The sequence below is a fragment of the Brachyistius frenatus genome, unplaced genomic scaffold (assembly GCF_029030835.1).
Source record: "Brachyistius frenatus isolate BFR_SWC_R1_liver_20210118 unplaced genomic scaffold, ASM2903083v1 Contig_8, whole genome shotgun sequence".
Taxonomy (NCBI): domain Eukaryota; kingdom Metazoa; phylum Chordata; class Actinopteri; family Embiotocidae; genus Brachyistius; species Brachyistius frenatus.
Genome location: NW_027210607.1, coordinates 5,090,563 through 5,112,273, shown reverse-complemented (window position 1 = coordinate 5,112,273; position 21,711 = coordinate 5,090,563). Strand labels below are relative to the sequence as shown.

Here is a 21,711-nt window from a genome sequence, read left to right as displayed (position 1 = left end):
ATGACTGGCGAGTGTTATTAATGCACCGCACATTAATATTCTGGTCGGAAATACAAGAACCAAAGCTTTGTATCAGTTTGATAAGAATACGGCGACATGAGTGTGTTCCTCAGGCATGCCTTCAGATAACAAACCCCCTACAGTAACATCTCTCTACCATGTTAAAGGAGAAACGAGATAATTTATAGCGCACACACACTTTCCTCCACCAAACGCACACTGTAAGGTAGCGCGGTGGTAAATCATCCCGAACCACCTCTTCATGCTTCATCTGTCTGCGTATATCTACACATTTGTCTCAGAGTGACGCGCAGGTCGGCCGGCCTTCTGTGAATCCGTTTAGGTGGGTCAGACCGTGTTATGACAGATCATCTCATATTTCCACAACACATATTTAACGGGCGATAAAGCCGCATGTAGCTTTAAAATGAAGAACACCCCTCCCTCCCCCTCTGGCATTAATCCTGCATGCGCATTCACTTGTGTATGCTAGATTGTGTGTATGGTAGTAAATGTGGGTTGTGGGGGGGGGGGTTTGCTCCATATGTACTGTACATGGACTGTACCCGAGTTGATTGTTGCCCCTCCCCCTCTGAGGAGAGCGAGATTAATTTATCTTGCTTTCAATGGTGGGTGGGCCAGTCCTGCCAGTTGAGTTATTCAAAGTAATTATCCCCCCTCTGTTTTGACTAATAGATGTTTTAGCCCCCCTCCCTTCCCCCGCCTTCATCCTTTTGTCCCGTGGGGTCACTGGGTCTCCGTGGCATCGCTATTATCAGCACGTCCGTTGGTCCTGGAGGCGTAGCTGCACTTGAGTCTCAGTAAGAAAGATGCAGACCGACAGAGTGCTGGAAGTCAGTGACATGTAGCTGACAGGAATGAGGAAAATACCCAGTAGAAACACAGGAAAGCAGACACACTCCCTTCTCTGTGCAGCCTTTCAAATCACAGAACCACTTGCACATGAGTAGACATGCACACCATCTTGGCTTAGTCACACAGCATGTGTCCTTAACCTACATTTGTTCCGCGGATGCTTTTTTCAATTTTTATATATTATATATAAAGCGTCCTTACGGATCACTAGTACAGCTTCACTTTGTCTTCACCCTCTCGTCACTTTTTTTTCTTGATGTTTTTGTGAGCTGACAAAATGCAGCTCCTCGTGTTTTATGACCCGAGCGCCAACCGTCAGCGTCTCCCCTGCAGACTGACTTCATCCCAGCGTCAGCGTCTCTGGTTTTTTTCCTGCCTCTGCCTCATCACAGCAGACGCAGCGACGTCTCTCTGAGTTGCTGTAGTTTTCAGCCTGGCCTGCTGACCTGTCAGCCACAGCTGACAAAATCGGACACCCCGTCTAACACTGAGCCGGCTCCGCTACACTTTTCCCAGGAACTGAGCTCGGACACTTTATTTATTTTTATTTTTTTAACAATGTTTACAAAATGAGGGCTCTCCTACACATGCATGAGGTATTTCCCTGCCCATATGGCTCTGTCAGTCAAATCATACCTTCACCCCCCCCTCATAACACAATCCACCTCTCTGCTGCAGAAAACCCTTCTCCATGGCAACAAATCAGCTCACTGAGTGAAGCAGACGCGCGCACTCTCACACGCTCACACACGCTCTCACACACTCTCACACACGCTCACACACATTGAGCTTCTCTTGGCACGGTGAGGGATGAATGGTCCAAGCATCTGCCTTGACGATATCCGCACAATTCATCTGTTATCATCCCCGTGCTGATAGGGCTTCCTGTTCTGCCTCCAACATAATAATTATACGCCCCTAATTATGGCGTTAGCTGCCAGGCCTGCTCCAACACTTAGTCATGCATTCTGAGAGGGATTACGGGGAAGTATTTGCCACTAATAGGTTATGAAAGAGTGCCTTCTGTTTGTCGAGTGGACAGCTGGAGAAACCTGAACTGTGAATGGAGCTGTGAGGGGAGTAAAGGGTGGGAATGTGCGGCTGTTAAAAGAAAGAAATTTAAAAAAAAAAATCCTGGTCAAATTGAAACTGAATTGACACCAACAATTGATTTTAACATGCTTAACAACCAAGTAGGTCAGCAGCGGTAGAAACTTGAGACCGTCACAAGGCAGCGTGTTGAATTGTCTGCGAACGTCGAGAATTCACTCATCGGTCAAACAGCGTGTCTCGTACTGTGAAGACTTGTCTTATCCTCCATGTTTTTCTCTATTCACGCTGTTCTTCTGGCACTTTTTTTTCAGACTCTGCTGTATTATAAAAGATTCTTGCAAATGTAAATTGATATCTGACACATGAACTCTAAATACAGAGTGCAGTCTCCCGGATATGACAGTTTGACACACACCTGTTACTCCAGACAGGTTTAAAACAAATGCATCTACTTATTTTCAGATGATGTTTGCTTGTGATGTGACTGCCGGTCATGTTATACATCAGACTTGTTGTTGCACCAAACCTTTTATTCCACTCTCCTCCTACTCTTGAGTGACTCATTGTTTCCCCTGCTGGTTATGTCAGCCCCTTTTGCTTTCAGTGCCCTAATAACGGGTCCGTCTGAGTGTCTGGCCCCAGGTCCCCATAGCCAGGTGGTCCTCCATCACCTCCTCTTCCTCCTTCTCGCTAAGTTACTGCAGCTATTGACTGGAATGGCCTTGAATGAGACGCACTGCTAATTTGCATCTTTTTCTGTTCCGTCAAAGATATTTTCACGCATGCATTCATGCTTAAAGGCACAGTATTATCTGCTGGGTTTCACTACACACACACACACACACACACACACACACACACACACACACACACACACACACACACACACACACACACACACACACACACACACACACACACAGAGTTGTTAGCCATCTGTTTTAGGAGGCAGCTAATGAGCAGTGCCTGGCTCAGACGGGGATATAAACGAAGGGAAGGGAGGCCTTGTTACTGTAGCGATGGTTTCCCATGATCCTTGGGGGCACAGAGCACCGCCAGGTTCCTGTGTAATTCATTGTGACAGGTCTTCCTCTAGCGCCCCCTCTGACCTCGCAGGGGTGCTGCGTCTTTCCTCCCTCAGGTGGGCTCATGTCATGCATATTTCATAGGTGATCCACACCACAGCAGAGGTGCAGCCACACTATCAGCCTGAGGCCATCGGACTGGAGCTCAACATTAGTGTACACACCAACACTTACACTAATAAAGGCCCAGCATACATACACAAACCCCCACAGACTTGTGCATAAACTGGGGCAGCCCAAACAAACAGACTCTCTGTGAGTCCACACTGTAGATGCACCCAGGAACCACACAGTGTGTACAGTCACTGCACGTCATGCGACCGCAGCTTATATATCATCACATAAATAACAATTAGCCCTTGTTCTCATTCGGTGTAAACATGAAGTATTTGTGTAGTCAACACACAGCAGGAGAAGGGGAATTCCTGCAAGACTAAACTCAGACTGTATCACAGCCAAATGTGAGGTATCACTCAGTGAGGAGACGACTGAGGTCTCCATAAATCAGACAGTTTCAACATGTTTGGTGCCTTAGGGCACATTAAAGGTCAAACCAGCGTCAAGGCACACCACCTCATTGATAATGAAGTATGTCACGCACATTATGAGTGGCAGTAATTCCATCAAACTTCAGCAGTGTTGAAAAATAAGCATCAAACTGTCAATCGTATAATAAATTTATTGAAAATGCATTGAAGTGCTTGTTTTTTGGGTCGAGGTAGCAGTTAAAGAAACACCTTCTTTCTGTGAACTCAAACCGGAAAGGCGACTGTAATGCAGTAAACGTGAACAATCCCATGAGCCTTTGCTCCTAACATAGCTCTGACAACAATTAGTGTTGACCGCCTTCTCCGGTCACCAGAGAGGTGAGCTTAGAGGAGAGAGGGATGATGCCTCTGAACATCAAAAGATGGACAGTATCTACTCATCTACCCTCGGACAGCTGTGAGGTTTGACATATTGTGCGTAGGTGATGTATAGCTCGGTCAGACCCTTAATGTTAAAACCACATGACACCCCTCGTTCCTCACCGTCAGCGCTCGCTTCCACTCAGGAGACGGCCGTGGATCAATGTCCCACCATCAGTTTTTTTCATTTGTTCTCTCATCACTCGGACACAATTGATCAAGTTTCATGTGTGTGATGCCTCTCATCTCTCTGATGTGGCATCCCCTTCTAGTAATAGTGTAGAATCACCTAATCAGTTTTGAAGACATTTCCAAAGATGGACGATCCCAGGGTTTTCAAATTATAACTGGCAAGTGCTTTATCTAAACATGTTCATTGTTTTCTATTTGCTTGTTTCCCTCCTGCCTCCTTTTACAGGCTTCTCTGGCAGTCTCTCTTTAAACAGAGTAAGTCAATGAATCGCCCATTAAAAGTCCGTTTAAAAAGCCCAGTGAGCTGTGGTGAGAGCAGGACGGCGGTGTGCTGATGTGAGCCGACCCAGTGACGTGGTAGCTCGCTGCTTCGCCTCGCCGCTCCTGAGTCACGGCGATGCGCCCGACTCTGCCCTCATCCCTGTAAGAGCCATTACCGTTGTCATGTGTCCCGTGAGGACAGACGACGGGACGACCACTTAACTCGATTATTCCTGCCTGCTTCCCTCCTCCCACTCACAGTCTCCTCTGTTCCTCCGCAGGGTTAGAGAGCGGTGGCGTGACTTTGAAGGAGCCCATCTCAGAAGGGGAGATCGAGAGCTCTGCGCCGGTCACGCTGCGCTGTCATATTGACGGACACCCACGGTGAGTCTCCTCTCCTGCCACCTTAAGTTCAGAGAATCAAGGGTTAATGATCATGTTGAGGACTTTCCTGGAAAACCACTGTTGTGTCCTTGGTGGCCTTTCTCATGACCTTATCTTCCTCCTCTTCCTCACCTCTGAATCTCCCCCTGAACTTCTCTCACGCCTGTTCTCTTTCTTCCACCTCTGCCTCACAGGCCGACGTGCCAGTGGTTCAAGGACGGAGTAAAGCTGACCGAGAGGAGCCATCAGATCAACAACAAGGAGAGGACGCTCACCTTCAAGAGCGCCAGTCCGGATGACAACGGCCTGTACAACTGTTGCGCCAAAAATGCCGCCGGGCACGTCTGCAGTAACAGCAACTTCACTCTCAACATCATAGGTGTGTGTCACCTTGTGATTGTATGGCTCCATACACTTATAAAGAATTATAAATGATATACAGATTTTTATTTAGGATTTTCTTTATTAGAAAATAGTAACAGTGCCCCTCAAAGATATTCATTTTGCAAGAGACTAAAACCGAAAAGCAGTAAATTACCTCATTAAAGAAGCAAAAAAAGCAAATTTTATTTCAAGTTTTCTCATCATGATCTTCTCATTACTTTTCTCTTGGTCAACTGTTAAATGTTTCACTTCTAGCTGCCTGCTGTTTTGATCAGATGTTTTCCACTTTCCGATTAATTTTTCCACACCTGGAAATGGCGAAGAAGAAGAGGAGGACCATTAGTGGTGAGGGAGCGAGAGCAGGAAGAGAAAGTGATAGAGTCCCAAATGTGATTAGCAGAGTCTGTTAACACCTTCTTTCTTATACAGAAACAACGGTATAAACATGTACAGAGCGGACAACAACATCAGCAGCAGGCTCTCTATTCATCTAAGTGCAGCTCTCACACACACTTTGTTGTACAGGGAGGCTCTCTTCCTGACTTATGTTGTTTACTCTGTGTTTGTGTCTCCTGTGTATTACCTCGCAGTGCACCTCAGAGCAAGTACAGTACACACAGCAGCACATCTGTGTATGAAACCTGATGCTGTGCTCCACTTCAATTAGCCACCTGCAACACACACACACACACACACACACACACACACACACACACACACACACACACACACACACACACACACACACACACACACACACACACAGGGTTCGCACCTGGGTGGAGGAAGAATGGATAATTGTTGAGTTTCCAGTTACGGTGTTGCCACCCTCCGGTCCTCTATAGAGCTTCACCTTAAAGAAAAGGCTGACAGATTTAAACTGACTTTCAATGCACCGTCACAGATCTTTAGATTGAGGCCCTCCCACCGACTTCCTGTGTGGGCCAGGTGTGCTCCGAGTGCACGCCTTTTCTCTTTCTTTACACCAACCGGGAGCCGTATCCTAAAACCGCCACTGGCACCGTACCACCTTTAGCTGTACAGAGTTGAAATGCTCACACGCATAAACCTGGATTAGGGGGTAATTTTCATGTTCCCATTCCTTTGTTGAGCTCAAGGCCCTTTCGGCTTTGTATTTGTCTCTAAAAATCAGTTTGGCAATTACTCCTCCTCCTCCTCGATTGTACCGCACCAAATCTGTGGTTTTGGGAGGTCAGAGCAGCCGCGTCCAGGGTCAGCCAACACGGGGAGGTTTGAAGACAGCTGGTAGGTTAGAAAAGGTCAGAAGAATATGAACAAAAGAAGGAAATAATGCAGCTGAAGCATTTATTTTTTTAAGGTGATTTGAAATTTACTACAAAACTCCTATAAGCTACATTGTTAACAATATAAAATGACAAGTCTTCTTTATTGTTTACCCATTAAGTTATGTATCAGATTGGTCTTTCGATATTATATTGATATTTTTGTTTACATTGTTGTTGTTGATACCACTTGAGTCTTAACCCCAAATTTCTGGGAATAGCTTTACAGATTATCACAGAAAAGAGAGCGAGAGAGAGAGAGAGAGAGAGAGAGAGAGAGATGATATCCTGCTTGTCCACAAGGGTAAAAAAGAAGATTGTCCAGATAAGCTGCAGGGTCTGCTCACTGACCTCATTAAGTCTCCCTGGGGCCCCCTGCTGTGTTGACACACACCGCCACCTGAAGGCCGCTCGCTCACCAGCCTCACGCAGCTGTTGGCAGCTTTTAATAAAGGCCCGCAGTAGATCGATGCGTCCACACAGATGGAACTTGATGGTCTGATGCCTGCAGATGTAATCGTGCAGATGTTTCCCTGCCTCTCCCAACAGATAAGAGTTTCCCGCGGCCGGTGGTCACTCCCGAGGACCAGGTGGTGCTGAAGAACGAGGAGGCCGTGTTCCACTGCCAGTTCACCGCCGAGCCGGCACCCACGCTGGAGTGGTACCACGAGAACGAGCAGCTGGTGAACAAATCCCGGTATGTTCACCGCTAAATCCTCCCTCTTTTATTTCTCAGCATACATCTAACTCCTCCGGTTCTTCCTCTCACTTTGTATTCTCCCCTCTTCTTTCCTTCTCATTATATAAGCGTCATTTCTTTGTGCCTGAGTGTGCACCAATCGGGTCTGCCTTTGAATGCAATGAGGTGGAACCCTTGCATCGGGCCCTCGGCTCTCTGTGTGCTGTTTCAATGCGGGCTTAAGAAAAATTGCACATGAAGGAATGTTATTACTGGAATAGAGCCCTGTAAAAGTTTCTCTGCAGTCTACTATACATCACTTGAGTGCAGCCTATCGCAAAACGCCGTGCAGGCCTCCAGTGTTTGCGCGCCGAGCGGAAAAAACCCCGGAGCTAGAATCAGCTTACCAGCATGTCCCCCATAAACACATAAGCACGAGATAATAACCAATTTCTATACATGGTGCCAAGTGTGGCCTGGAGGTTCACAGCACTTCATGCTTATACATGGTCACACTGTAGGCAGCCCGCTCCTCGTGAGATCCTGGTTGTCTATTTCAAAGTGATTATTGAGCTCACTGAGCAAAGAGAGGTGAACGACTTCACCATCAATAGTTGGTCATTTGTGTAATGAGCCTGTCAGAGGCGGGTCTAGTGCTGACTCAGCACCAGGATTGCAGACGGATGGTTAATAAGCATGAATATGAAAACACACACAGACTGTTCCTGTGAAAACCGGGCCTCTTTGTGTGTATAAGGTCCTCCAAGGCAGCCTGGTGTTTTGTGTATTTTTGTTTATTGATCTGGGCTGATTATAAAGCCGAAGGAATGCAGCTCTCTGCAGGGGATATCATCTGTTCCACACCTGCGCTGTTTAGATAACCCTCCTCAAGACAGACCCTAAATATCTGATGCAGATTGTAGTTCATAAGTATGAAACTAAGAAGAAATATACCGGACTATTTTTACAGACAAATTCTGCCCTGTGGGTCCGACCTCAGCCACACTGAATGTTTCATCACAGGATCACATGTAGCTGTGAGGATGATTGCCTTTAAAAAAAAAAAAAAAAACTCATTTTGTTTTGTAGTTATTTTAGACCGTTACCTCAGAAGTGGAGTAATGTTCCACAAACCAGTTCTCAGTCTCTCGGGCAGAAGCGTACTCGCGCTCCCTCGGCTCATTTCCTGCACAGAGAAGAAGAGAGGCGATGACACAGAAATATCAGCCCTCCTCAGGGAACCCACCGTCAAAACACATATAGTCCTGGATGAATCCTGCTTTTGGAAAACTCCTCTTTCACAGAGCACCCAGCAGTGCCTTTGTCATATTCCTCTCGACTTTACATTTTCAATTTTCCCATGAGCCCGTGCGACGACTTTCTCATACAGCGGTGATGAGCTGTTGATTTGTCGGTGGAGTTCCTGTCTGTGCTGTGCGGGATGTGCAACTCCTTATCGGTCATCCCTGAAGCTGGCTTAAGGTCAGCCTTTAATTATTTCTCATCGCGTCCATCACTGGCACCGATACTCCCGGCAGCCTGGCAGAGTTCAGGGGCCAGCTGTCAGGATGTAGGACACTTTTCTTCTGTGTTCTGTGGACAAACTCGCAGCATTCACTGATTTGGAGCAGCAGATGGCTTCGGTTTACTGAATCGGGCAATTCTGATAGGTGACATGCCAAGAATGAAGAAGTAGGCTTGTGTCAAAATGTGCCCAAATTTTCTGGCACTCTTTGAATTGTTCTGTGTGGTGGAGCATCTCCACGGTGCTCCTCCTGGCAGGCCAAAACAACTGCTTAGAGTTATTTTCAGATGCAGTGAGACAGATCTGGAGGAGGCAGTTGTGCAGAGATCATATTATCTGTGACATGTGATGTTCACTTATAGTTGCCTGGTAGTAGCCACGCTCCATTATGGTTTGTTTCCAGTTGTTGCATCTTAGTGGACCGCTGGTTAATTTTAAAACGACTGAAGCAGCCTTTTAATAGCACTGATCACCATATCACGTATGCTGTGCTCAGTTCTAGATGTGTTTTTATGTTGTTTGTTGGTCCGATCATGAGAAAGTGTTTAACCTCTTCTCCACAGGGTGTTCCTGCTGTCCAATGGGACTCTACTCATAACGCAGGTCAAGCCCAGGAACACAGGAGCCTACAAGTGTGTCGGCCATGGCCTCAGAGGATCCCACGTTACCCTGGAGGCCTCCCTCCTCATAGCGGGTATACATAAACACATACACACACAAAATTGCGGTGGTTGAGTTGGTAGATAAACACCTGCGATTCTGTAATCTGAGAGTGAGATGGGGCATTTGGCTTCCATATTTATCCTGCCCTCCATCTCTCTCTGCTGCTTCTTCTTCTTCTGGCTCTTTCACTTAGAGCCAGATCCTGCCAATGATAATCTCATTCCCTTATTGACATCCGGCCCAGCTGCATCCACTACATAACTGCACTGGAGCATTTAGATACTTCCCCTCCACATTATTACCTCCCAACAGTACAGCTATTTGCCAGGCGTGTTTTGCCCAACAAGCCTCCTGCAAAGTGAGCAGTACACCTGGCAGGCTGTGAACAAGCAATAAAAGTAACATAGATAACACACAGGTATCACTTAAACAGGATAACGAGCAGTGTAGTCATGAAGTTGTGAAATGCTGGAATGCCATGATTTTATTTTTTTCTTGCAAGAACAGACCATTTCTAAATGGACAAGTGCATTAAAAATCACAGAAAAGTGAAAACAAAACTTAAAAGAAATGTAACTTTGTTGTTGTGCGTAAAGTTTAGTTTCTGATGCATGCTGGGAAAATAATGTAACATGCAAGTCCAGACACATCAAAGCTGTTTAATCATTGCACACAACAGCTCATTTCCTGTTTCCATGTTTTCAAAAGTAACCTCTTGAGACAACGTTTTAAATGCCTCCTCAGGGTTAAAGCTACAACACGGCATAGTATATTCTCATTTTACTAATCAGCTGGCATTTTCAAATGCAAGTGCATGCAAGTCAAGTATTTAGAATAAGCTTAGGGCTGGAATTTCAATGCATTTCAATGTCCCAAGCACTTTATTCCTCTCAACTGGCCCCTTCTCCCCAAAGGGTTTTGGATTAACGAGGTACGACTGTATCTGCAGTTTTAAACCAGTGAACCACAGCTCCATTTAAATACCTTAATTCACTTAATCTGATGGTAATCCCTGCAGGCATTATAGGGGATTGTGTCACAGTAGAACTCCGTATTTAGGGGACAAGTTTAAACAGTCACTCCGTCACAGCTCCATCTCATTCATTTCCCGGCCCTCCTCCTCCTCCTCTTTCATCTGCTGAGAAATGTGTGTTTTCTGGTGTTTTGATTAATTGATTCAGATCTCAGACTCGCAGAAGGTCACAGCCACTGACCAGCTTTCAGAGCGTTGTTGGCCGATAAACCATTAATGACTTCCATTCGGAACACACAGTATTAAACCTCACAGTAGTGGGAGGTCTTGAGTCTTTGTAGCACAGATCCCATTCCACTTTGTGAAACACGGCTGCCAGTTTTGATATGACCCACCTCACACGGGCTTGAGTTAATTCCCATACTAAGAACAACCTATATTCTCAGTGCGCCTACTGTGCGCTTTGTTCTCTAATTACTACGGGCAGCTCTTCAAATTGGAGAACTTTTCCTAACAAGACAGGAAATCTGTTAACAGACTTAGAATTAAGTGCCTGAGGTCACTCCTGAAATTTCAAATCCGTTATGCTTCACTGGCTTTGAGCACTGACTGATGATTATTCAGCTTCTTGTGAAACTGGAAATCAATTTCAGCATTCAAATTGCTTCTTCACACTGAAAACGAGCTCGCTCTGTCTGCTCTTCATCACAGAGATAGAAGACGTGGTGCCCAAGACGTCCAAGGTTTTCACAGCGGACACCCTGCAGCGGGTGGCCTGCCGCCCCCCACGCGGCAGACCCGAGCCCGAGGTGTGGTGGGAGAGGGGAGGTCAGCGGGTGCCCACGGAGGGCAGAGTGTACCAGGACGAACTAGATCTGGTCTTCAGCCCGACGGAGGAGGGGGACTCGGGCACCTACACCTGCGTGGCCCAGAACAAGGCTGGACGCAGGACACAGGACGTCACCTTCACCGTGGCCAGTAAGTCGCACCAAGACCTTTTATAAATGTAAACGTCAGGTTCAGTTTACCCGACCTGAGGAGAACAACTACTGTGGAAACAGTTATTAAATGTCCTCTGTGGCTTCAGACTGTTTACTCTTTTAAAATCCAGACTGAAAAATGACATAAGCATACCAAGAAGGGCTCTCCTCCAGCTCAGGTCATTACAACACTTCCTCATGTCACAGTAAGTAGCTTCCTTAATGTCAGGAGCACGGTGGGAACACGAGGACCATCTACCAAGCACATGGGCAGTATTAATGGAGACTATATTTAGACTGAACAAAGGGCCGCACTAATTAACACTTTGTGTATTCCTGCAGGGGACTGCTATGTAGCTGTAGAGGTATTATGTATATATAATAACTGTATATGTGTCTGTGTGTGTGTCTGTGTGTCCACAGCTGCTCCAGTGTGGGTGACGAGGCCTCAGGACAGCTATTTAGAAGAAGGTAAACCAGGTTACCTCCACTGTCACGCGCAGGCCAACCCTCAGCCTGAGGTCACCTGGCTCCGCAACAACTTAATGATCACACACGAGGTCAGTTATCTCACACACACACACACACACACACACACACACACACACACACACACACATTTATCTGAGTGTCTTTCTTGTTTTCAACATACTGATGTAAACTCACCTCTTTTCTCCACCAGGACTCTCGTTTTAAGATGTTCCCTAACGGCACCCTCAGGATCAACAACGTGGAGGTGTACGATGGGCAGATGTACGGCTGTGAAACCAGGACTGTGGGGGGCCGACTCTCTGGGCAGGCCAGAGTTAATGTGCTTGGTAAGCTGCAGGAGAATCACTGGGATGTATGCAGTAGATTATACTTTCTTTACTCGGATTCTGTTTGTTCTTCCCCAGACTGAAAGATGATGTGATCAGTGAGATCACATGCCGAGTATAGTGAGAACAGTGCTGAGAGGAAATAAAAGAACTAATGTGGTCCTGCCTGTGTGTGTGTTTCCTAAAATAGGCGTCCATGTTGTGGATGTGGGCGTCCTGCAGGACACCCACAGAAGTGTAAAATGTGACTCATGCGCGGCAGCTTTATTTGCCGTCTCCATTTTAACACGCTATCTCCATGATAGATTCCTGACTGCCACTGAAGCATTACTGTGATAGATGATCCAACATGTCACAGTCTCTTTTGGGCCGTTTACATGATCTCGGCGTCTGATAGACTCCAGTTCTCATACTCACCTCATCTGTGTGCTCATGTGAGCGTGTAGCCACAATTTTCCCGAATACGTCTCAACATGATTTGCATCAGCTTAGTGTCATTTCATCTGCAGCGTGAGATGCACAAAAGACACTTTGACATTTTGACATTCACTGCCCCCCCCCCACTCCACCCACCCACCCACCCCCGCCCCCTCCTATGTAACAACCACGTGTGTAATGTGTGTGTGTGTGTGTGTGTGTGTGTGTGTGTGTGTGTGTGTGTGTGTGTGTGTGTGTGTGTGTGTGTGTGTGTGTGTGTGTGTTGTTTTGATTTGTGTTGCAGAGAAGCTGAAGTTCACCCCGACTCCGCAGCCCTCTCAGTGCCTGGAGCTGGACAACGAAATCACCATCCAGTGCTCGGCTAAAGGCCGTGAGAGCCCCACCATCCGCTGGACCAAAGCAGGTGAGCACGCCCCTGACTTAACCTGAAGAGCAGTAGATCAGATAAGGAATGACTGTTTAACAGTATCTCATCCGAAATGCGGTAGTCCCATTCATTTCTCTTGACGGTTATGATGACAAATGCTGTTTTCACAAGAAGATGTAGAAACCTGCACAGACTGTACGGAAGATTCATCATCACAGATCATCCCTCTCTTTGTCTGTGCTGGAGTCACATTAACCACTTGAAGTCCACATCCAGCGCCAGACTCGTCCCTCTCTAACCCCCCCTCTTTGTCCCTGCGTGTCTCTCTGCCTCCCCCTGCAGACGGAGGAGAGCTGCCTCCTCACGTCGAGCAGAGGAACGGCCAGCTTCACTTCACCAAAGTCACCCGCAGCGACGCCGGCAACTACACCTGCATCGCTTCCAACAGCATCCAGGGGGAGATCCGAGCCCTGGTGACCCTCACTGTGGCCGGTAAGCCGCACGCTCATCATCAGGAGTCAAACTACCGCATTAGTCATCAGACCAACATCTGAAGTCGTCGTGGTCTCGGTACACGTGAGGGTGGTTTTTCGACGAGGCAGTCATTGATCATACTCATCAAGTTTCAAACACAGCAGCAGTTATTGTGCACTTGGTGGCGTTTTTATTACCTCGTCATGAATTGTTTTTGGTTTGTAGAGAGTAGCTGAGGGGATCGTAACCACAGTCACCACAGTCCTCCGGTCTCTATAGGTGTCGTAGCCCAGTTGTGGTCCAAAGTGTTGCATTAATGAGTTTCTGCTTGTTTGTGTATCCATGTGTGCACATGTAGTGTACATTCGTTTTAAGGTGGAGCCAGACAATACAACAGTGTACCAGGGTCACACAGCCATCCTGCACTGCCAGGCCACCGGCGACCCCGAACCTCACATCCACTGGATGGTCAAAGACAAGACGCTGGACATCAGCAAGAACAGGAGGTAAACGAGACACTTTCAGAGCTGAACCATCATGGATGACGTTACAGGTTTCAAAAAGTCATGATCAGAGGTGTGTGTCTGTAACCACAGGATGAAACACAAAAAAATACTTCATCAGACTGAAGTTTTGAGTTTAAATATAAAAAATATAAAATCATAAGCACACATGTTCTCATGAACAAGTGGCACACGTGAGATTGAAATGAGCAGGTTATGAGAAGTTTGTGTATTCAAGAGGTTTGCCTGAATTCACTTACAGCACTTGTTGGAGCAGAAAAAAAAAAATCAAGTGGTTTAGGATGGGAATAATAAAATGTTCCTGGGTGTGGATTGACTTCTTATGGTAGAAAGCTGCTTTTACACTTTTGATACTGTAAATTTATGACGATGAAAATATATCACACCATATTGCTTTTGTTCACCTTGGACAACTACTTTATTATTTCAGGAGAAGGATTTCAGTAGTCAGGCAGATTCCTCAGATTCAACCACTAAATATGTGAAAGACATGTTGATTTCAAAACACAACAAACATGACAGTTTCTGTAGGAAGACACAGAAAACGTCTGGCCTCCTTATGTTTCCTCTAATTTTCTGTTAAATCAGGACATTCAGACCTTCATCTCCCATTAATTTTTGTTCTCCAGGTTCCAGAAGATGTCCAACGGCTCCTTGGTGATCAGAGATGTCACCACAGATGACACGGGCAGGTACACGTGTGTGGCTGGAAACAGCTGCAGCATCAAAGACCGGGTGGCTCAGCTGTATGTAGTGGGTGAGTTTAAAACGCGCACACACACATATTAACACAGGCTTCCTTCATCGGGAAACAAAGGTGCACACATTGAGCTGTTCACAGCAATCACAAGTGTAGGATGAAGGCATTAATTAAACCTCCACCCTCCGTCTGTCATCCACGTCGACAGGTTAATAATCACGGCCAGCTCTCTTGACGCCGTCACTGAGGTGATGGGATTGAGCAGATCTAATAAAGCTTCACACTCACTGGCTCCTTGTCTGCCGACTAAATCTGAAAATTACAATCACACACTCGCATCAGTGTCCCATGTCAACTCATTTTCTCCACAAGTAGCAGGATGGTATTCCATTTTAGCTCAGATTAGGAGACAATTGAATTTGGATGTTTGTCGGGCTGAGCGTGACGGCGCAACAAAGTCAGACCAGTAACTGTGTGAACAACTCGGGAAGATGACAGGACAGGACTGCATGTTTTTAAGTAGGTTTAACTGTGTTAACATTCAGTGCACGTACCTTTTAATCTATGAAACAGACCTCACTTGACATTTTCTTTTGAAGGTCAAAGTAGCTGGGTGCCAGCTTTTTAATAGTTGTCATGTGTGTTAAACTGTGGAAGTCATAAACAGCAGGGGATCCACACTCAACCACATCTGAAGTGATTTGCATATTTTCTTCTTCCACTCTTTTACTCTCAGAATTTTCATTTCCAAAAGCTTTGGAAACATTTGCATTTGTTTTATGCTAACACTGATGCTGAAACAACAAAATGTGGTGAAAGATGAAGCCCAGTATGTGGTGTGAAAGACCTTGATCTGTTTCCACATTTTGTACATCTTGAGTGTATTGTAGTTGACCGTAATGGCTTCCTGTGCCCAACAGACAAACCAATCCATTTCCCCGATGAAGACGAGGACAGAGCTCCTTACAAGATGATCCAAACCATTGGTCTGTCAGTGGGAGCGGCTGTGGCTTACATCATTGTGGTGCTGGGACTCATGTTCTACTGCAAAAAGAGACGCCACGCCAAGAGGCAGCAGAAGGGCCAAGACGGAGAGGAGCCCGAGATGGAGTGTCTGAATGGTATGAATGTCTATAAATTTAAAGTTAGGCTGATGTAAAACCCTCCAGGAGGTTGTGTGAGTAGTTGATGTACTCTCCTTTTATCTTGTGACTTTAGAGCATGTGCTGCCATCTTGTGTTTATTCTGGGTATTGCACATGAAATGGGAACCAATATAAGATCTGAGCAGAGCAACAAGTATTGGATATATACTGTGTGTGTGTGTGTGTGTGTGTGTGTGTGTGTGTGTGTGTGTGTGTGTGTGTGTGTGTGTGTGTGTGTGTGTGTGTGTGTGTGTGTGGTTATATATGTGTATATAAATGTGTGTGTGGATAGGTACACTGATAGACATGCAAAAATATATATATTTTAGATATATATAATATCTATATACTGTGACTATATCTCTATAGATATGGCAATATAGATATATATCGATCGAACCCTCGTTTTTCGCGGGGGTTACGTTCCAAATAGAAACCGTTGTGTGTGTGTGTGTGTGTGTGTGTGTTGACACACACACACACATATATATATTTGTGTAGAAAGAGACAGAGATACACACACAAATTTGTAATTAAATTATATATGTTCTAAAAATAATATTGGAGTTTTTTTTTTTTTTTTTTTTTTTTTTTTTTTTTTTTAAATGTGTCCTGTCTCTTTGACCTTTGATCTTTGACCCAGTGGGGGATATGTGTTGTGTTTTTCAGGAGGGGCTGTTCAACAAAATGGCCACACCACCACTGAGATCCAGGAAGAGGTGGCTCTCACCAACATGGGTACCATAGCAACAACTGAGAAACGCCACAGCCACGTCAACAACGATAAGCTCCACTTTGCCCGGACAAACCTACAAACCATCACTACTTTAGGTAGACTACTTAAAACACTTCTCTTTTGTATGTATTAAATCAGAGTGAGTGTCACTTCTTCTTACACTTTCATAGAAAGTGACCTGGTCGTTAAGCTGCGCCATTAATAGTGCGTTCACCTTCTAAAACAGGATGCGTGACATTGATTTTTATGCTGTTGCTCTGACATTTGCTTTGTGCTGTGTAAATGTTTTCTCAGGTAAAGGGGAGTTTGGTGAGGTGCTGCTCTCCAAAGCAAAGGGGATCGAAGAGGCTGAGGAGGAGACGGTGGTGCTGGTGAAGAGCCTGCAGACCAGAGATGAACAGCTGCAGCTCGACTACCGCCGCGAAGCTGAAATGTTCGCCAAGCTCAGCCACCCCAACGTCGTCCGCCTGTTGGGCCTCTGCAGGGAGGCTGAGCCGCACTACATGATCCTGGAGTACTACGACCTGGTAATCACACAGAAGCACAAACATACACACACACACACGAAGATAAAAGAAGTCTTTTTTATTTATTTTTTTTATTTTTTTTAAACACCGCTCTCTGTGTTTGCTTCCATCATTTCAGGGAGATCTGAAGCAGTTCCTGAGGATTTCCAAAAGCAAAGATGACAAAGTCAAGTCTCAGCCTCTCAGCACCAAGACCAAAGTACGTGTTGAATGTTGCACCATTTTGCCTCCTGCACACCAACTACTGTACAAATATACACGGAAATACATTTTTGTCAGCTTTAATCTGTCAAATATTTAGTTTAAAACATTCTCAAATTGACAAATTAAATCCTCAGAAAATGAAGATGTATCAGTGTTGAAGTTAAATGTAAGATGTTTATGTATTTTGTTGCAGAGTCCTCAACTGAATTTAGGATGCTAACCTTCCTGTAATACCACTTTGTACCACAAGATGGATTATTGAGTTACTTGCGTGTTCAGGATGCCCTGACAGGAAGAGGAGGTTGCTTCCTTTGGGGGCGGAGCGTTAAACATATGAAGGTTGCTGGAGATGTTTTTGTGTTGAAGTTCCTATTTCTTGAAAGATTATGTTGATTTAAAGCATCATATAAACATTTTGTAAAATAATCAAATGAACTTTAATGCTGAGGGTTAGATGAGAAGATCAGAACTGCTCTCGTGTCCGTGTTAAATATGAAGTCAGGAGATGGTTAGCGTAGCTCAGCATAGGACTAAATGTTCACTCATGAACACCTTATACTGTGTGTTCTTTGTAATGAAATGAGAAGAGGTGCTTTTACTGGGGGTTGTGATTATTTCTACCCAATAGCCTCCTGGGGTCTTGTTGTTGCTGTGAGGTTGCCAGGTAACCAGGAGAGACTTGGAAAATATTTCTTCTGCCATTGGACATGTTTCATCAGAGTTACTTTACCCTGACAGTTCTTCTGCTTTGTATTTCTTTTTCCCCTCTCCCTCCAGGTTTCCATCTGTGCCCAGGTGGCTCACGGGATGGAGCATCTGTCCAATCACCGCTTCGTTCACAAAGACCTCGCCGCCCGAAACTGCCTGATCAACAGTCAGAGGCGCGTCAAAGTGTCGTCACTGAGCCTCAGCAAAGACGTCTACAACAGGTCCGTTAAAAAGCACTTAGCATTTCATCATAGTTACACAGTTTAATCGTAAATAGGTGAACTCTCTTCTCAGTGTGTTATTCCGGCTAATATTATATGTTTCCATCTCCTGTGTGCATGTGTGCAGTGAGTACTACCACTACAGACAGGCATGGATCCCGCTGCGCTGGCTCCCTACAGAGTCTGTGTTTGAGGACGACTTCTCCACCAAGTCTGATGTGTGGGCCTTTGGAGTGTTGATGTGGGAGGTGTTCAGTCACGGGGAAATGCCATATTCCAAACTCAGCGATGACGAGGTGCTGGAAGGTGAGGGTGGTGATGCTGTTGCAGTTTAGTTAGAGTCCAGGTTTTGCTTTGGTGAAAAATAAAAATAAAAAATGAGAGGAATAAAAGAGATCCTTAAGGGTCATTAAATTGGTCAGAGATTAAAAGTTGCATCTTCAAACATGGGACTTCTTCACTCTACATCCATTTCTTCTTGTTTCTGAACTAGTTTAACCGCCCTCTCTTCTGCAGGTCTGCAGACAGGGAAGCTGAAGCTGCCCCTTCCTGACGGATGTCCCACCAAAATCTACAAGCTTATGGGGCGCTGCTGGGCGCTCAGCCTCAAAGAGCGCCCCTCCTTCACTGACATCGTCCACGCCCTGGGAGAGCTGCCCTCGGACAGCAAAGTCTGAGACAACCACACCAGAGGGGAACTTTAACCAAACCTCCCCCCCCACACACCCTCCTCCCCCACCCTACCCCCCCTTCCCCTAAAACAAAGACAGGAATGCTGGATTATTAGTCTCACACATTTCAGGGAAGAGGGTTGAGGAGAGAACAATTTTTTTTAATATGCATTTCAAAAAAAAAATCCAGAGTGTGGATAAGACTTCTTTGCTATATCTGCAGAAACACACTCACGTCTGTGTGAATGGCTTCATGTGAGCAGTGTCAGGAGTTTGCCTTAACCGCTGCCTGGACGACCCTCCTCTCTGGCCTCTGCCCGCGGTTCCACTGTGAGACATGCTGTTTCGCAGAGCCTCCCGACCTCAGTGCCTCTACCCCACCACACACACTCACCTGAACGTTGAACTGCTTCGTAGGGATGTTGGCCACACTGCTTTCCCTGGCTCTGATCAATAGGAATGAAAACCCTTGAAGTTCACCTCTCAAGTCTTCCATGTTTTCTCCTGAAGCTAGAAACAATCTTGAAGGGAAAGAAGGATCTAATGTGACTTGCTTCTTAAACATCAACCACCACAGCTCAACTAGAATTCAGTCAGCTGCATCTCGAGGCCGCCACGCTGACCTTCGAGGTGACACAGAGCCACTCTGTCCACCAGGGACCCACCACCATCCCCCAAAGGGTGTGTGTGAGTGTGTGTGTGTGTGTGTGTGCACTGCACTGTTCTCCTGCTGCAGTGCATGTTCAAAGAACAACTGGAATGGGGTTTGCATGAAGGTCTGTCATCTGTTACGCTTGTGATTTGCGACGTTAGGAAACTTATGGAAAATGTAATGCAACTCATGGTAACACTTCAGGAACAACAACAACAACGAATAAGGATCCATTTCATAGCCAAGGAATATATTGAATAGATGAGATTGTGCCTGTGTGGGCTTTATACATTTTTACGAGTGTGTTCTGTTCTTGTATTAACTTTGAGGTGCTTATTTGTCACTTCCACATTCATCATGTCGTCTTGAGTTGCAGCCTATCAACGTGTTTAACCTGTGACGTGATCTGTTCAGAGGTCCAATCACAGTTTCCCTCTGGGTCCAGCTGTTTTTTGCAATGCTGCAACGTGGACCATCACACCAGGCAATGTGTACATAATGTAGAAGCCATGCACTAACTTCACTTAAATGAATATCCCTCTTTATTTCTATCATGTTGTGTAGAAGGACATGCAGGTGCCTGTTTATTTATGATGAAGGTCCTGTTTTTTTTTTTTTTTGGTTTTTTTTTAACTCTGTGTATAATAGAAAGGTACTTCTGTGAGGTAGTTAAGCTATGTATTCATTCTCATGGTCCATCTCAGTGTGCGTTCGGCCAGGTAAGCAGCTGAAGACGCTCACACAAAGTACAAAGGAGGTCAAAAGAGTGACTGCAGGTCACCAGTACTCATTTAAGTGCCTGGTAAATGAAGGATTATTGTAACTGTTTCCCTTTTTTTTTTTTTTTTTTTTACATTATCTAATCAAATGCAATGGCCTTTGTTTATGAACCTGTTTTTATACGTTGTTTTTAATGTAATGTTTTGTTTTTATGAATGCTAGGCACTCACACCTAGTCCTCTTTTTTTGTTTTTTTTTAATCTGCTTCAGCAAATGTTCACAATAATCACAGATATATACAAGAGTATACATGCTGCTGTCAATAAAGGTTCACAGTGTTTTTACCCAATGTGTTGTGAATAATAATGTAGGCTGTCATCACTGACAGTTTCAAAAATATTCACATTTTCTTTTAGTATTTTTTTACCCTTATAGCTCATTATCAGAACCAGTTTTGTAAATATACAATTTAAAAATAATAAATTACAATGATCAGACTTTTTAGGTCCAAGTTTATGTGGTAATGCTGCTGCAAGCTGGGACCTCTTATAAAACTATTTATGTACAACAAAACTTCAGAAACACATTAAACATTTACTGTGTTATCAAGTATTCAAACCAAAATTGGTGAAAGTAATGATGGATGTTTATTAGCTTCTTTCATTAAACATTTTCCCACTTGTTAAGCCAGCTGGAGAGTTTCTTGACAGCTTCTGCTTGTAGCTACATTACCACGTAACATGATGTTCCTCAAACATAATTGATGTGATGAAATGCGAAATGAGGTGGATCACCCTTCTCACACAAGTCTCTGCAAGTCAATGAGAGAGGGTGGAAGTACAAACTCAATATTAGAAGATATGCTATGCCTTTGAAAAAAGTGAGAAATAATAATACGTTTATGCACTGTATAGCTTGAAGCCTGTGTTGTATAAAACCACTTGGGTGATTCTGTAAAAGTATTTGCAGGCTTATTTGACTGTTGATCCAAAAGGTTCTCTCATGAACCACCAGAGGGTGGTGTTTATCTTCTCTAGGTGACCCTTCAGCTTGCCAAACATTTTTTTTATGTAATTACAGTTTGTTTACAGTAGAATAGAAAACATGGCCTTTTATAGCTGTAAAAGAAGTTTCCCATATGAGTCCATGATGTCTTGAGTTAGTGAAAATGTTCTCTTTCTTTTTTTTTAGCTGATAAATGTGTGATTAATTAAAATTCTGCTTTATGTTTGGCGTCAACAAGCATCTTGGGGAATAATAAATTATTTCAGCTCTTAATGAGGCACCGTGGGTCTCCTCTTGTACCCTTGACCTGTGAGAGTTTGTGCATAATGAATAGCAGCATTTAGTGATGGATAAAGAGGCTCCACTGCAGAGGTGCACACAGAAGCCTGCAGGTTTTTAGGTGTCACTGGAGTTTTCATGACACAGAGACTTATTTATGAGGTAAGATTATCAATGCCATTCCACCTCATTCTAAGTGTATTTGCATCTCGATTCGCCTCACTAAAATTCCCCTTTGCATCTTGCCAGAAACCAT

The 21,711-nt window shown here is 44.9% G+C and overlaps 1 protein-coding gene across 1 annotated transcript in view; it reads left to right on the top strand.

Moving 5' to 3' along the window:
* The window catches only part of ptk7b (protein tyrosine kinase 7b), a 74,835-nt gene extending 54,320 nt beyond the window's left edge, over positions 1-20,515 (top strand). The window contains exons 3-20 of the mRNA XM_069690053.1: positions 4,657-4,759; positions 4,954-5,138; positions 6,997-7,144; positions 9,215-9,345; positions 10,999-11,265; positions 11,691-11,827; positions 11,950-12,085; positions 12,807-12,926; positions 13,233-13,382; positions 13,723-13,870; positions 14,518-14,645; positions 15,509-15,709; positions 16,402-16,563; positions 16,763-16,995; positions 17,114-17,194; positions 17,977-18,128; positions 18,256-18,434; positions 18,645-20,515. Coding sequence (XP_069546154.1) covers positions 4,657-4,759; positions 4,954-5,138; positions 6,997-7,144; positions 9,215-9,345; positions 10,999-11,265; positions 11,691-11,827; positions 11,950-12,085; positions 12,807-12,926; positions 13,233-13,382; positions 13,723-13,870; positions 14,518-14,645; positions 15,509-15,709; positions 16,402-16,563; positions 16,763-16,995; positions 17,114-17,194; positions 17,977-18,128; positions 18,256-18,434; positions 18,645-18,805 — 2,822 coding nt within the window. The 3' untranslated portion in view covers positions 18,806-20,515. The remainder of the gene's footprint in view (positions 1-4,656; positions 4,760-4,953; positions 5,139-6,996; positions 7,145-9,214; positions 9,346-10,998; positions 11,266-11,690; positions 11,828-11,949; positions 12,086-12,806; positions 12,927-13,232; positions 13,383-13,722; positions 13,871-14,517; positions 14,646-15,508; positions 15,710-16,401; positions 16,564-16,762; positions 16,996-17,113; positions 17,195-17,976; positions 18,129-18,255; positions 18,435-18,644) is intronic.
* Positions 20,516-21,711: the final 1,196 nt, after the last annotated feature.